The sequence below is a fragment of the Delphinus delphis genome, chromosome 3 (assembly GCF_949987515.2).
Source record: "Delphinus delphis chromosome 3, mDelDel1.2, whole genome shotgun sequence".
In the NCBI taxonomy this organism is placed as follows: Eukaryota; Metazoa; Chordata; class Mammalia; order Artiodactyla; family Delphinidae; genus Delphinus; species Delphinus delphis.
The window spans coordinates 78339853-78355547 of record NC_082685.1 but is presented as its reverse complement, the minus strand read 5'-3'; the positions used below and the strand labels follow the sequence as shown (position 1 = coordinate 78355547).

Sequence of the window (15695 nt, the reverse complement as noted above, 5' to 3'; positions counted from 1 at the left end):
GCAAGTGTGCAGCCCGCAGCTCATCACTACAGTCAAGGAGTCGAGGGTGCTCTGTACCTGTCTCTTTTCCGACAACACCCGAAACCGCACCGGGTCACGCCCAACAGATCCCGTGAATCCAAATACCCACCCCCGTCGGAGGTGCCCAAATTCGAGTTTGGTCCTACCGTCCCCTCCCTGCGCCTACTCTGGAAGCTCCTCTGCGAGGTCTTTCCCTTCAGACCCAAAGGGGCGCGCGCTCAGTTGCTCCAGGTCCGCCTCTTCCCCAGGCCCTGGCGGGGGCGGGGGTGGGTAGGCAGGGACCTGGATCTGATTAGCTGGGAGGGGAAGCCGAGGTCCCAACAGCTCTCTCCTGTCTCCCAGGCTCCTCGAGGAGGAGGGAGGGACGGTACAAGAGAGGAGGGGCGGGGGTCCCATCACTGAGCACCCAGGCCGGGGGTCTGAGCCGCCGCCGCCGCCGCCGGGCTCTCACCTCACCCCCAGCCCCTGGCTGCGGCCATGGGACCCCCTTCCAGCTCCGGCTTCTACGTGAGCCGCGTGGTAGCCCTGCTGCTGGCCGGGCTGGCTGCCGTGCTCCTGCTGGCGCTGGCCGTACTCGCCGCCCTGTACGGCCACTGCGCGCGCGTCCCGCCGTCGGAGCTTCACGACCGCGGGGGCCCGCACGCCGCGTCCTCCCCGCCAGGCAGGCAGGAGCCGGCGCGGACCCCGAAGCCCGGCCCCACTCTGGAGACGGTGGCGGCGCCCACCCCGCGCAACTGGCGACCCCCGGGGCCCTGGGACCAGCTGCGCCTGCCGCCCTGGCTCGTGCCGCTGCACTATGAGCTGGAGCTGTGGCCCCGTCTGAGGCCAGAAGAGCTCTCGGCGCCGGCGTTGCGCTTCACTGGCCGCGTGAACATCACCGTGCGCTGCATCGCGGCCACGGCGCGGCTGCTGCTTCACAGCCTCTTCCTGGACTGTGAAAGCGCCGAGGTGCGGGGACCACTGTTCCCGGACGCCGGAGACGCCACCGTGGGCCGCGTGCTGGTGGACGAGGTGTGGTTCGCGTTGGACATGCAGTACATGGTGCTAGAGCTCGGCGAAGCCCTGCAGCCCGGGAGCCGCTATGAGCTGCAGCTCAGCTTCTCCGGCCCGGTGTACCAGGACACCAGGGAGGGACTCTTCCTCAATCTCTACACGGACCAGGGTGAGCGCAGGTAAGGGCAGGCCGGCCCTGGCCTCCTCGGCCCCCGCCCCGCATTCCCCGCGCGCAGACTGCGGGTTCAGGTGCTTAGGTGCGCGTCTCCTGCCCGTCGCAAAGAAACCCACCCCATCCTTCGCGACGTTTTCTTTTAGAGTCAGAGGGTGAGCGCCTCCTTCCTCCCTTTCCCTCTTCCTTTGGCCAGGTTTCAGCCCCATCCCTGCCCATCCAGTTCGTTTCTATCTTTGCCCCTTTTAAGGTCGCTGCTGCCCCAAAAGTTTATTTTCCTCTTCAGAGAACCCCTTTGTCCTCTAACCCAGAATTTACTTAGGGCAACGAGCAAACCCCTCGCTACTCAAAGTTTGGTCAAAAACTTTGAGTTGCTGGTCCGCGGTACCAACGTAACATCTGGGAGGTTGTTAGAAATGCAGACTCTTAAGCCCCACCCTCGACCAAGGGGATCCGAATATGCGTTTACCGGAGCTCCTCGGGTGATTCACCCGCGTTAGAGTTGGATAAGAACGGGGCTAGAGGACCGTTGCCGCTCTGCGGTTTCTCCCCAGCGCCTCTCTGCGCTTTTCGTGCTCTCTTTTGCCTGGGCGCTCCGTAAGTGCTGCTCTTGCAACAAATAGACCTACGTCGCGGCTGTTAGTTTCCATAGTTTTTTTCTTTTTGCTAAGGTTCTCCAAAACTTCAGAATCCCCTTTCATTCCTGCCCTCCCACCCCCTGCCCGGGCCCCGCGTGTCGTTTTGCGGGTGAGCAGCGGCATCCCCTCCCCTCCCCGCTCTTTGACCGGCTGTGTGCCAGAGTTTCGGGATTCAAAAAAAAAAAAAAAGTAAAAGCGATGACAAGGGACCTCCCCTCTGAGTCTGCAGGCTCACATAGTGTACATGTGTTCTCTTTACACTCGTTTGCGATAGTGTCTCCCACACGGAATGTTTCCAGCCCAAGAATTGCCTCTTTCCACGCTCTGGGACCACATTACTGACCCCCGGCGAGCGCTAGGGAAATGGTCTTTTTTTTTTTTCTTTTTTCAAACTGGTGAGCTCCTGCTTCGCTCATGCAGTGGTGGAGCCTTTGCGGTTTACACAACTGCATGTACTTTGCCCTTTATTATTAGAGAAAATGTTCTCAGATGTTCTCTGAGGGAAAGAAACCCACTAAATTACCCCCTAACTCTTCTCCTGCACTATTTTCAAAACTTCAGGGGTTTAAAATAAGTTTAATAAACTGGCCTAAGTGGAAGCGTAATCTGTAACTTTTGTTTTTAAGGACAGTATGCTTGATTTTTCTCTCAAAAATGCATCAATACCTGAGAAACAGTTTTGAAAAGTTTCTCATGAGTATAATGTGTTACTGGAGTTACGGGCTCTGGAAACCTTTTGAAATAACTGTATTGTTAAGGTGCAGGATTTTTCAGAGGGGGAGAAAAGGATGCTTTTTTGCATAGCTACCTAACAGTGTTTTCTGCTGTCAGTTAGCAAATCTTCATCTCTTCACCATCTCTTCCTTCTTCCTGTCTTAATGGGTCTTTGGCCTGGACAAACTGCCCTAGCAAACACGGGAAATGAAAGTCCCTTTCCATTTTTCTATTGTGCTGCCAACTCTAGTAGTAACTAGAAACCATATTTTGAGAGCTTTCAAATTCAAATAAGCAGAAAATTTAATAAAGTCCTACAGATGTTCATAGACCTAGGTGGAGCCCCAGAACTGTGGCATCTTGAGAGGAGCTGTCACTTGGAAGTTGTTCTTCTGAGTCTCTGCTTCTGAAACCAGGAAGAAGAGAAACCTGCAGCTGAGCTTGAAGCCAAGGTCACAAAGAACCTGAACAAAATGATGATTTGTGATGAGGCAGATTTTGGAAGCCCAGCAGGCTTGAGTTTGAGCTGTGTCACTTGAGCCAGTCTCTTCACCTCTCTGAGTTTGTTGCCTCATTCATGGAATAGACATAATAAGTGTCAACCTTTAGAATGTTGTGAGAATTAAGTGGGAAAGGGGGCACCGTGACTGGCATATAATCTGTGCGGTGATGGCTACTATCATTAGCTTGGGGTAAAATTATCCTGTTATCTAAACGTGGAAGCTGCCACGTTCCTGGTAGATACGATTCTAAGAAGATTTCTATATGCAGAGAAATTGCCCAATGTTTTCACATTTTTCTTGGGGTGTCTGTAATTCCAGCTGCAGTTGTTGGAACATGTTTACTTCTGTTCTTTGATGGTCTCTAATCACAGTCCAGACAGGCTAATGTTTTTAAATAATTTTACTCAACTCTAACAGAAGAGAGAAAGAAGGTCAATCCAGAAAATACAAAGAGCATCACTATTTGACACTTCTAAGGTTTAGGTTACGATTTGCTAGCTTCAGAGTTTGCTGGGGATGCTTTCTACCTGTGCTCAGCCTTTCTCTACCTGACAGGTGACTTCACATTTCTGCCATATAGGAGCCATCTACTGGATACCTTGGACATGTGCATCTTCCATGTGTGGAAAGTTGAGAGCAAGATCCAAATGTTAATGTCCCTCTAAGCAGTATTTCCCAAACTTCATTCACTGGCATATGACTATTTTCAGATTTTGCCATATTCAATATCTGTGGCCATATTATTTGCTAAAAAAGTTACTTGATTTAAACAAAAACGTTAAGTAGCTTTATTGAAAAGCAACTCTATACCATTATTATAGATGGAAAACCATTTGAAATTTATAGAAAGGAATGGCACAGACTAATACAACGAAAACAAAACATTGTTAATAAGTTCTAGCTGTCATTATTGTCTGCTGAAAGATCTGAAGGCTTTGAATCTGAAGGCTGCTCTCTCTTTCTTAAAAAAGGGAAATTAGAATTAGATGTTCAAGATAAATAACACCAAAGCAATGCTTTCTCTTGACCTAATCAGAATGATTCATAAAACTGAAAGGACTGACTTTATCATGTGTGAGTCTGATCTATGTAATAGTCTGTCTGAGGGCTACCAAAAATCCCTCTCCATCTATACTTTGGAAAATCCTGCATTAGAGTAGTGGTTCACACTTTAATGTGCATCAGAAACACTAAAGGAGCTTATTAAACATGTAGATTCCAGGGGCACACTCTCAGAAATTCCAGATCAGTACACCGATATTCATAGCAACACTATTCACAATAGCTACAAGGTGGAAGCAACCCAAATGTCCACTGATGGATGAAGGGAAGACACAAAATGTGGTCTATACATACAATGGAATATTATTCAGCCTTAAAAAGGAAGGAAATTCTGACATATGCTACTACACAGATGAATCTCGGGGACATTATATAAGGGACCTAAAGTAGTCAAATTTATAGGGACATAAAGTAGAATTGTGGTTGCTAGGGGCTGGGGGAGTGAAGAGTTTTTTTGGCTGTATTGGGTCTTTATTGCTGTGTGCGGGCTTTAGTTGCAGCGAGCAGGGGCAACTCTTCGTTGCAGTGTGTGGCCTTCTCATTGTGCTGGCTTCTCTTGTGGAACATGGGCTCTAGGCGCACAGCCTTCAGTAGTTGTGACACATGGGCTCAGTAGTTGTGGCTCGCAGGCTCTAGAGTGCAGGCTCAGTAGTTGTGGCACACGGACTTAGTTGCTCCGTGGCATGTGGGATCCTCCTGGACCAGGGATCGAACCCATATCCCCCGCATTGGCAGGTGGATTCTCAACCACTGCGCCACCAGGGAATTCCCGAGTGGGGAGTTTTTGTTTAATGAGTACAGTTTTAGTTTTGCAAGATAAAAAGAGTTCTGGAGACTGGTTGTACAACAATGTGAATGTACTTAACACCACTCAACGTTATACTTAAAAATGGTTAAGATGATGAATTTTATGTTTTGTGTATTGGGTTGGTCAAAATTTTCGTTCATGTTTTTCCATAAGATGTTATGGAAAAACCCAAAGGAACTCTTTGGCCAACCCAATATTTTCCACAATTTAAAAAATTTTAAAAGCAAAAACTTTCCAGAGCAGTGAGTTTTGAGTGGGGTTTGGAAATTTACATATTTTAACAATTGCTGCGATAAACATCTTTTCGTGCTTATTTGCCATCTGTATGTATATCACTTCAATGAAATGTCTCTTCATGTCTTTTTTCCATTTTCTAATTGAATTTTTTTTATTTTATATTTATTTATTTGGCTGCATTGTATCTTCATTGCTGTGAGCAGTCTTTCTCTAGTTGTGGCGAGTGGGGACTACTCTTCATTGAGGTGCCTCAGGCTTCTCGTTGCGGTGGCTTCTCTTGCAGAGCATGCATGGGCTCTAGGCATGCAAGCTTCAGTAGCTGTGGCATGTGGGCTTCAGTAGTTGTGGCTTGCGGGCTCTAGAGCGCAGGCTCAGTAGTTGTGGCGCACGGGCTTAGTTGCTCTGCGGCATGTGGGATCTTCCCAGACCAGGGCTCAAACCGGTGTCCCCTGCATTGGCAGGCAGATTCTTAACCACTCTGCCACCAGGGAAGCCCGCTGAATGGTTTTTTTACAGTGGCGTCCTGGGATTTTTTTAATATAATCTACATCTGAGTCCATTGTGAAATATGTGGCTTACAAATATCATTCTGCCTGTCTGTAACTTGTCTTTTAATCTTCTTAATAAGGTTTTCAGAGAGCAAAAGTTTTAATATTAAAGAAGTCCAATTTATCGGTATTTTTTATAGAACATACCTTTGGTGTAATGTCTAAGAATTCTTTTTTTAAAGACTTTGTTGGGTTTTTTTTGGAGACGTTTTAGGTTTACAACAAAATTTAGGGGGAAGTAGAGAGATTCCTCATATATCCCCTGCCTCCACACATGCATAGCCTCCCCCATTATCAATATCACTCACTAGAATGGCACAATCCCTATCAAACTAGCAATGGCATTTTTCACAGAACTGGAACAAAAAAATTTCACAATTTGTATGGAAACACAACAGACCCCAAATAGCCAAAGCAATCTTGAGAACGAAAAATGGAGCTGGAGTAATCAGGCCCCCTGACTTCAGACTATACTACAAAGCTACAGTCATCAAGATGGTATGGTACTGGCACAAAAACAGAAATATAGATCAATGAAACAGGATAGAAAGCCCAGAGATAAACCCACACACCTATGGTCAACTAATCTGTGACAGAGGAGGCAAGGATATACAATGGAGAAAAGACAGTCTCTTCAATAAGTGGTGCTGGGAAAACTGGACAGGTACATGTAAAAGAATGAAATTAGAACACTCCCTAACACCATATACAAAAGTAAACTCAAAATGGATTAAAGACCTAAATGTAAAGCCAGACACTATAAAACTCTTAGAGGAAAACATAGGCAGAACACTGTATGACATAAATCACAGCAAGATCCTTTTTGACCCACCTCCTAGAGAAATGGAAATAAAAACAAAAATAAACAAATGGGACCTAATGAAACTTCAAAGCTTTTGCAAAGCAAAGGAAACCACAAGCAAGATGAAAAGACCGCCCTCAGAATGTGAGAAAACATTTGCAAACAAAGTAACTGACAAAGGATTAATCTCCAAAATATACAAGCTGCTCATGCAGCTCAATGTCAAAAAACCAAACAACCCAATCCAAAAATGGGCAGAAGACATAAATAGACATTTCTCCAAAGAAGATACACAGATTGCCAACAAACACATAAAAGGATGCTCAACATCACTAATCATTAGAGAAATGGAAATCAAAACTACAATGAGGTATCACCTCACACCAGTCAGAATGGCCATCATCAAAAAATCTACAAACAATAAATGCTCGAGAGGGTGTGGAGAAAAGGAAACCCTCTTGCACTGTTGGTGGGAATATAAATTGATACAGCCACTATGGAGAACAGTATGGAGGTTCCCTAAAAAACTAAAAATAGAACTACCATATGACTCAGCAATCCCACTACATATCCCCTGAGAAAACCGTAGTTCAAAAAGAGACATGTACCACAATGTTCATTGCAGCACTATTTACAATAGCCAGGACATGGAAGCAACCTAAGTGTCCATCGACAGATGAATGGATAAAGAATATGTGGCACATATATACAATGGAATATTACTCAGCCATAAGAAGAAACAAAACTGAGTTATTTGTAGTGAGGTGGATGGACCTAGAGTCTGTCATACAGAGTGAAATAAGTCAGAAAGAGAAAAACAAATACCGTATGCTAACAAGTATATATGGAATCTTAAAAAGAAAAATCGTTCTGATGAGCATAGGGGCAGGACAGGAATAAAGACGCAGATGTAGAGAATGGACTTGAGGACCTGGGGAGGGGGGAAGGGTAAGCTGGGACGAACTGAGAGAGTAGCATTAACATATATACACTACGAAATGTAAAATAGATAGCTAGTGGGAAGCAGCAGCATAGCACAGGGTGATCAGCTGTGCTTTGTGACCACCTAGAAGGGTGGGAGAGGGAGGGTGGGAGGGAGATGCAAGAGGGAGGGGATATGGGGATATATGTATACATATAGCTGATTCATTTTGTTATATAGCAGAAAGTAACACACCATTGTAAATCAATTATACTCCAGTAAAGTTGTTAAAAAAAAAATGACAGTACTAGAGGCACCTCTTTTTCTTATTGGCATAAGTCGATTGAGAGGGTTTAGACTGTGTTAAAAAAACAAAATTCAACTGAGTACATGTATTCAGTGATGCATAAATCAGGCAGCATCCCATCTAGCAAATAGAAAGGTGCTCCCAGGAGCTGTACAAAATGAAAGACTTTTATAGGCAGAAGGGGGCAGGACAAGGAAGTCATACTAGCAAAGACTGATTGTTCAGGGCAAGGTCACCTTTCTTTAGGGGTGACTGTGGTCTATCAGACATATAACCTCACTAGTGCTGACTAGGTAATTCCAGGTTGAGTTGTTTAAGATTCCATTCCTGGGAGAAGGGGAAACTATAATTAAGTATCAAGTCTCAGTTTGGTGATGTGGGGCATAGTACCAATGACTCCATTTTGGGCCTGTTGTCTTGTTTTTAACAAATGAGATCTTTTAAGTTCACTGTGAAGAAAACGTCTTCCCTTTGTTTGAAAAGTCTGAAGGTCAAATCTACATGAGAAATGGCAACCCTTGCTTAACCTTCTCATAGCACTTTTGAGAGAATGTGCCCTACACAGGCCATGCTCTGTACCAGTGACCTTCTCTCCATATTCCTGTTCCAGCTTTCTTATGATTACTATTTACATGATGTATCTTTTCTTAACTTTTACTTTTAATCTATATGTGTCTTGATAATAAAAGTGAATTTCTTATTGAAACATAGTGTTAGGTCTTACAGTCTGACAATCTCTGCCCTTTAGTTGGGGTGTTTAGACTATTTACATTTGATGTAGTTATTGAGTTGATTGGATTCAAATCTACCATCTTGCTATTTGCTCTCTATTGTCTAAACTGTTTTTTATTTTATTTTTCTCTTCTTTTGGATTGAGTAGTTTTTAATATTCCATTTAATATTAACTTGGCTAATTAGCTATGTCTTTTTGTGTGCGGTGAGGTGAGAAGGAGAGCAGGAGGATTGCTCTAAGGTTTACAATATGTGTCCCAACTTATCACAGACTACATTCAAATGGAACTATACCCACTTTACATATAATATATAAATCTTAGAAGAACATGTTTCTGTTTTCCCCCTCCTATCCTTTGTGCTACAGCTGCTACACATCTTACTTTTACATAGGTTATTAACCCTACCATATACTGTTATTGTTCTTCCTTTAAACAATTAATTACTTTAAGATAAATTTTTACAAGAGAAAAAATTTTTATTTACTTACATATATACCATCTCCAGGGCTCTTCATTCCTTTGTGTACATCTAAGTTTCCATGTTATATTATTTTCTTTCACCTGAAAGACTTTAACATTTCTTCAAGTTCAGGTCTACTGGTGATAAATTCTCAGTTTTTGTCTGTCTGAAAATTTTTATTTTTCCTTCATTTTTGAAAGATATTTTTGCTCAGTATAGAATTCTAGATTGGTGGGGTTTTGTTTTTAATTTCAGCAGTTTAAGGATGTTATTTCATTGACTTATGGCTTGAATAATTTCTGAAGAGAAGTCTAGGGATTTTAATTTTTGTTCCTCTGTATGAGATTTGCTCTTCTGTGATAATCATATGATTTTTCTTTTTTAATTTGTTACTATGGCAAATTATACTGATTGACTTTCTAATATTAAACTAAGTTTGCATTGCCATGATAAATTCCACTTGGTCTTGATGTATTATCCTTTTATATTTTGTTGCATTCAACTCACTAAAGTTTTGTTTATAATTTTTGCATCTATGTTCATGAGACATATAGACTTGTGGCTTTTTGTTTTGTTTTGCTTTTTATCTTGCAATGTCTTTGTCTGGTTTTAGTATCAGAGTAACACTGGCTTCAAATAATAAATTTGGAGGTATTCCTTCTTTAATTTTCTGGAAATATTTATGTAGAATTAGTATTATTTCTTCCTTAAATGCTTGGTTGAGTTTCACCAATGAAGCCACCTGGGCTCGGAGCTTCTTTGTGAGATGGTTTGTAACTACAAAATAAGCTTCCTTAATAGATATAGGACTATTCAGGTTATCTATCTCTTTATGAGTGAACTTTGGTAGTTTAAGTCTTTCAAGGAATTTGTCCATCTAATCAAAGTTGCCAAATTTATAAGTATAAAGTTGTTCAAAATATTCCTTTCCTCTTGTTATTTTAATATCTGTAGAATCTGTAGTGATGTCACCTGTTTCTTTCCTGATATTGGTCATTTGTGTCTTCTCTCTTTGGGGAGCTGGAGCCCTGGTTCTGTTACCACTCCTGTCCCTTACTAGTTGTCTAACCAGTTGCATAAACTCCCAGGGCTTCAGCTTTTACATCTGTAAATTAAGAGAGTGGAGCTCTGTAAAGTCTCTTCCACTTCTGATAGTCGATAACTTTGACCTGTCTGTCTAGAGATTTATCTACTTTATTAATCTTCTTGTAGAACCAGTTTTTTATTTCATACATTTCCTCTATTTTTCTGTTTTTTATTTCAATACTTCATGCATTAATCTTTATTATTTCCTTTTTTTGCTTTGGGCTTCATTTCCTTTTCTTATTCTGTTTTCTTAAGGTGGGTGCAAGGTCATTGATTTAAGATCTTCTTTCTCCTCCAATATAGGCATTTAATGCTATAAATTTTCCACTAACTACTGCTTTAGTGACATGCCACAGATGATGTTATGTTGCTTTTTCATTTTCATTCAGTTGAAAATACTTTCTAATTTCCCTTTTGATTTCTTCTTTGACTCATGGGTTACTTAGAACTGTTCTATTTTGTTTCCAAATATTTGTGCATTTTCTCATTTTTTTAATTGAACCCCTGATATTTTAAATTTTATGTTGCTGAATGCTGCATTTTGTTATATTGCTTTAACGAATGATGGCCTTTTTTTGAATAGGCACATAAATTTATGTGATCCTTTGATGATCCTTTTGATACTTGTTTGATCTCTTGAGTCTTGTGTTTAAGCACTTTTAGAGTGGATCTAAAGTCGCCTTTACTCTAGGGCTACTTTAGTTCACTACGCAGGCATTACCCTTCTGGTCTCTGTTGAAAAATCCAAATATTCTGGAGATGTCTATACTCTGGTTTGTGGGAGCTTGAACAACTCCTAGCACTATGTGAACTCTGGGAATTGTTCAGCTTTCCCCTCCCTGGTAGCTGTTCTTTCCCTGACAGATTTTCTTTGCTTGACCTTCTGAAGTGCAGATTACTATTTGACCAAAGACTCGAGGGGGATTCTATGCAGATTTCTGGGTGTCTTTCTCTGCATACCTACTCCTCCTTTATAGTCTACCCTGCAAATTCTAGCTATCTAGGTCTCCGTCAGCATCCATCTCTGCCTCCTCAACTTAGTGGGACAACTGAACTCTGTTTCAGTTCTCCTTCCCTGTGCTGCAGTTTAGAAATCACTTCCAGATAGAAAGACAAGGTGATTGTAGAGTTTCACTTCTTTGTTTCTCTTCTCTTGGGAATCACAGTCCTGTGCGTCCTGTTATCCAACGTCTGAAATCAGTTGTTTCATATATTTCATCAGGTTTTTTAGTTGTTTTCAGCAGAAGGCTAATTCTAGCCTTTGCTGCTTCCTTATGCTGGAAATAGAAGTCTTATCATCTCTCGGTAATGCTATTAATTATGAAGTTAATCCTCAGTCATCTTCATGATATCTTACTCTAATTTTAGTATTTGTGACATTATATACTTCAAGCAGGCAGTGCATGGAAAAGACCCTGGGCTTGGGAGCTGGAGCCCTGGTTCTGGTACCATCCCTACCACTTACTAGTTATCAAATCAGTTGCATAAATTTCCTGGGTGTCAGCTTCCCCATCTGTAAACTAAGATGGTGGAACTCTCCAAGGTCTCTTCCAATTTTGAAATTCAATGAAAGAGAGAATGTATGAGAGAGCAGACAACAGAAACAAGAAGAACTACAATCCTGCAGAATGTGGAACGAAAACCACATTCACAGAAAGATAGACAAAATGAAAAGGCAGAGGGCTATGTACCAGATGAAGAAACAAAATAAGACCACAGGGGCTTCCCTGGTGGTGCAATGGTTGAGAGTCCACCTACCAATGCAGGAGACACGGGTTCATGCCCTGGTATGGGAGGATCCCACATGCCACGGAGCAGCTAGACCCGTGAGCCATGGCCGCTGAGCCTGTGCGTCTGGAGACTGTGCCCCACAATGGGAGAGGACACAATAGTGTCCTCTGCAAAAAAAGACTGCAAAAAAAAAAAAAAAAGATAAGACTCCAGAAAAACAATTAAATGAAGTGGAGATAAGCAACCTTCCAGAAAAAGAATTCAGAGTAATGATAGTGAAGATGATCCAGGACCTTGGGAAAAGAATAGAGGCAAAGATCTAGAAGTTGCAAGAAATGTTTAACAAAGACCTAGAAGAATTAAAGAACAAACACCTAGAGAATTAAAGAACAAACAAACAGAGATGAACAATACAATAACTGAAATGAAAAATGCACTAGAAGGAATCAAAAGCAGAATAACTGAGGCAGAAGAACAGATAAGTGACCTGGAAGACAGAATGGTGGAATTCACTGCTGTGGAACAGAATAATGAAAAAAGAATGAAAAGAAATGAAGACAGCCTAAGAGACCTCTGGGACAATATTAAACATAACAACATTCACATTATAGGGGTCCCAGAAGGAGAAGAGAGAGAGAAAAGATGCAAGAAAATATTTGAAGAGATTATAGTTGAAAACTTCCCTAACATGGGAAAGGAAACAGCCACCCAAGTCTAGGAAAGGCAGAGAGTCCCAGGCAGGATAAACCCAAGGAGAAACACACTGAGACACATAGTAATCAAATTGACAAAAATTAAAGACAAAGAAAAATTATTAAAAGCAAAAGGGAAAAATAATGACAAATAACATACAAGGGAACTCCCATAAGGTTAACAGCTGATTTATCAGCAAAAACTTTACAAGCCAGATGGGACTGGCATGATACATTTAAAGTGATGACAAGGAAGAACCTTCAATCAAGATTACTCTACCTACCAAGGATCTCATTCAGACTTGATGGAGAAATCAAAAGCTTTACAGACAAGCAAAAGCTAAGAGAATTCAGCACCAGCAAACCAGCTGTACAACAAATGCTAAAGGAACTTCTCTAAGTGGGAAACACAAGAGAAGAAAAGGACCTAGAGAAACAAACCCAAAACAATTAAGAAAATGGTAATAGGAACATACATATCAATAATTACCTTAAATGTGAATGGATTAAATGCTCCAACCAAAAGACGTAGACTGGCTGAATGGACACAAAAACAAGACCCACATATATGCTGTCTACAAAAGAGCCACTTCAGACCTAGGGACACATACAGACTGAAACTGAGGGGATGGAAAAATATAGTCCATGCAAATAGAAATCAAAAGAAAGCTGGAGTAGCAATTCTCATATCAGATAAAATAGACTTTAAAGTAAAGACTATTACAAGAGACAAAGAAGGACACTACATAATGATCAAGGGATCAATCCAAGAAGAAGATATAACAATTATAAATATATATGCACCCAACATAGGAGCACCTTAATACATAAGGCAAATGCTAACAGCTGTAAAAGAGGAAATTGACAGTAACACAATAATAGCGGGGAATTTTAACACCTCACTTACGCCAATGGACAGATCATCCAGACAGAAAATTACTAAGGAAACACGAGCTTTAAATAACACAATAGACAGATGGATTTAATTGACATTTGTAGGATATTCCATCCGAAAACAGCAGATTACACTTTCTTCTCAAGTGCACACAGAACATTCTCCAGGATAGATCATATCTTGGGTCACAAATCAAGCCTTGTTAAATTTAAGAAAATTGAAATCTTATCAAGCATCTTTTCAGACCACAACGCTATGAGATTAGAAATCAATTACAGGGAAAAAAATGTAAAAAACACAAACATGTGGAGGCTAAACAATATGTTACTAAATAACCGAGAGATCATTGAAGAAATCAAAGAGGAAATCAAAAAATACCTAGAGACAAATGATAATGAAAACACGATGACCCAAAACCTATGGGATGCAGCAAAAGCAGTTCTAAGAGGGAAGTTTATAGCAATACAATCCTACCTCAAGAAACAAGAAAAATCTCAAATAAAAAAATCTAACTTTACACCTAAATGAACTAGAGAAAGAGGAACAAACAAAACCCAAAGTTAGTAGAAGGAAAGAAATAATAAAGATCAGAGCAGAAATAAATGAAATAGAAACAAAACAATAGCAAAGATCAATAAAACTAAATGCTTGTTCTTTGAGAAGATAAACAAAATTGATAAACCATTAGCCGGACTCATCAAGAAAAAGAGGGAGAGGACTCAAATCAATAGAATTAGAAATGAAAAAGGAAAAGTTACAACGGACACCGCAGAAATACAAAGCACCCAAAGAGACTACTACAAAAAACTCTATGCCAATAAAATGGACAACCTGGAAGAAATGGACAAATTCTTAGAAAGGTATAACCTTCCAAGACTGAACCAGGAAGAAATAGAAAATATGAACAGACCAATCACAAGTAATGAAATTGAAACTGTGATTAAAAATCTTCCAACAAACAAAAGCCCAGGACCAGATGGCTTCACAGGTGAATTCTATGAAACATTTAGAGAAGAGCTAACACCCATCCTTCTCAAACTCTTCCAGAAAATTGCAGAGGAAGGAACACTCCCAAACTCATTCTATGAGGCCACCATCACCCTGATACCAAAACCAGACAAAGATACTACAAAAAAAGAAAATTACAGACCAATATCACTGATGAATATAGATGCAAAAATCCTCAATAAAATACTAGCAAACAGAATCCAACAACACATTAAAAGGATCATACCCCATGATCAAGTGGGATTTATCCTAGGGATGCAAGGATTCTTCAATATACACAAATCAGTTGATGTAATATACCATATTAACAAATTGAAGAATAAAAACCATATGATCATCTCAACAGATGCAGAAAAAGCTTTTGAAAAAATTCAACACCGATTTATGGTAAAAACTCTTCAGAAAGTGTGCATAGAGGGAACCTACCTAAACATAATAAAGGCCATATATGACAAACCCACTGCAAACATCATTCTCAATGGTGAAAAACTGAAAGCATTTCCTCTCAGATCAGGAACAAGACAAGGATATCCACTCTAGCAACTCTTATTCCACATAGTTATGGAAGTCCTAGCCACAGCAATCAGAGAAGAGAAAGAAATAAAAGGAATCCAAATTGGAAAAGAAGAAGTAAAACTGGCACTGTTTGCTGATGACATGATACTATATAGAGAGAATCCTAAAGTAGCCGCCAGAAAACTACTAGAACTTATCAATGAATTTGGTAAAGTTGCAGGATACAGAATTAATGCACAGAAATCTCTTGCATTCCTATACACTAACAGTGAAGGATCCGAAAGAGAAATTAAGGAAACAATCCCATTCACCATTGCAACAAAAAGAGTAAAATACGTAGGAATAAACCTACCTAAGGAGGTAAAGGACCTGTACTCAGAAAACTATAAGACACTGATGAAAGAAATCAACGATGATACAAACAGATAGAGAGTATACGATGTTCTTGAATTGGAAGACTCAATATTGTGAAAATGACTATACTACCCAAAGCAATCTACAGATTCAACGCAATCCCTATCAAATTACCAATGGCATTTTTTGCAGAACTAGAACAAAAAATCTTAAAATTTGTATGGAGACACAAAAGGCCCCGAATAGCAAAAGAAATCTTGAGGGGGAAAAAAAATGGAGCTGGAGAAATCAGACTCCCTGACTTCAGACTATACTACAAAGCTACAGTCATCAAGACAATATGGTACTGGCACCAAAACAGAAATATAAATCAATGGAATAGGATAGAAAGCCCAGAGATAAACCCACACATCTATGGTCAACTAGTCTATGACAAAGAAGGCAAGGATATACAATGGAGAAAAGACAGTCTCTTCAATAAGTGGTGCTGGG

General features: G+C 40.9%; 1 protein-coding gene across 1 annotated transcript in view; it reads left to right on the top strand.

Moving 5' to 3' along the window:
* The first annotated feature begins 498 nt into the window (after positions 1-498).
* LVRN (laeverin) overlaps positions 499-15695 on the top strand; it is a 78846-nt gene continuing 63649 nt past the window's right edge. The window contains exon 1 of the mRNA XM_060006976.1: positions 499-1193. Within this exon, the coding sequence (XP_059862959.1) occupies positions 499-1193 (695 nt within the window). The remainder of the gene's footprint in view (positions 1194-15695) is intronic.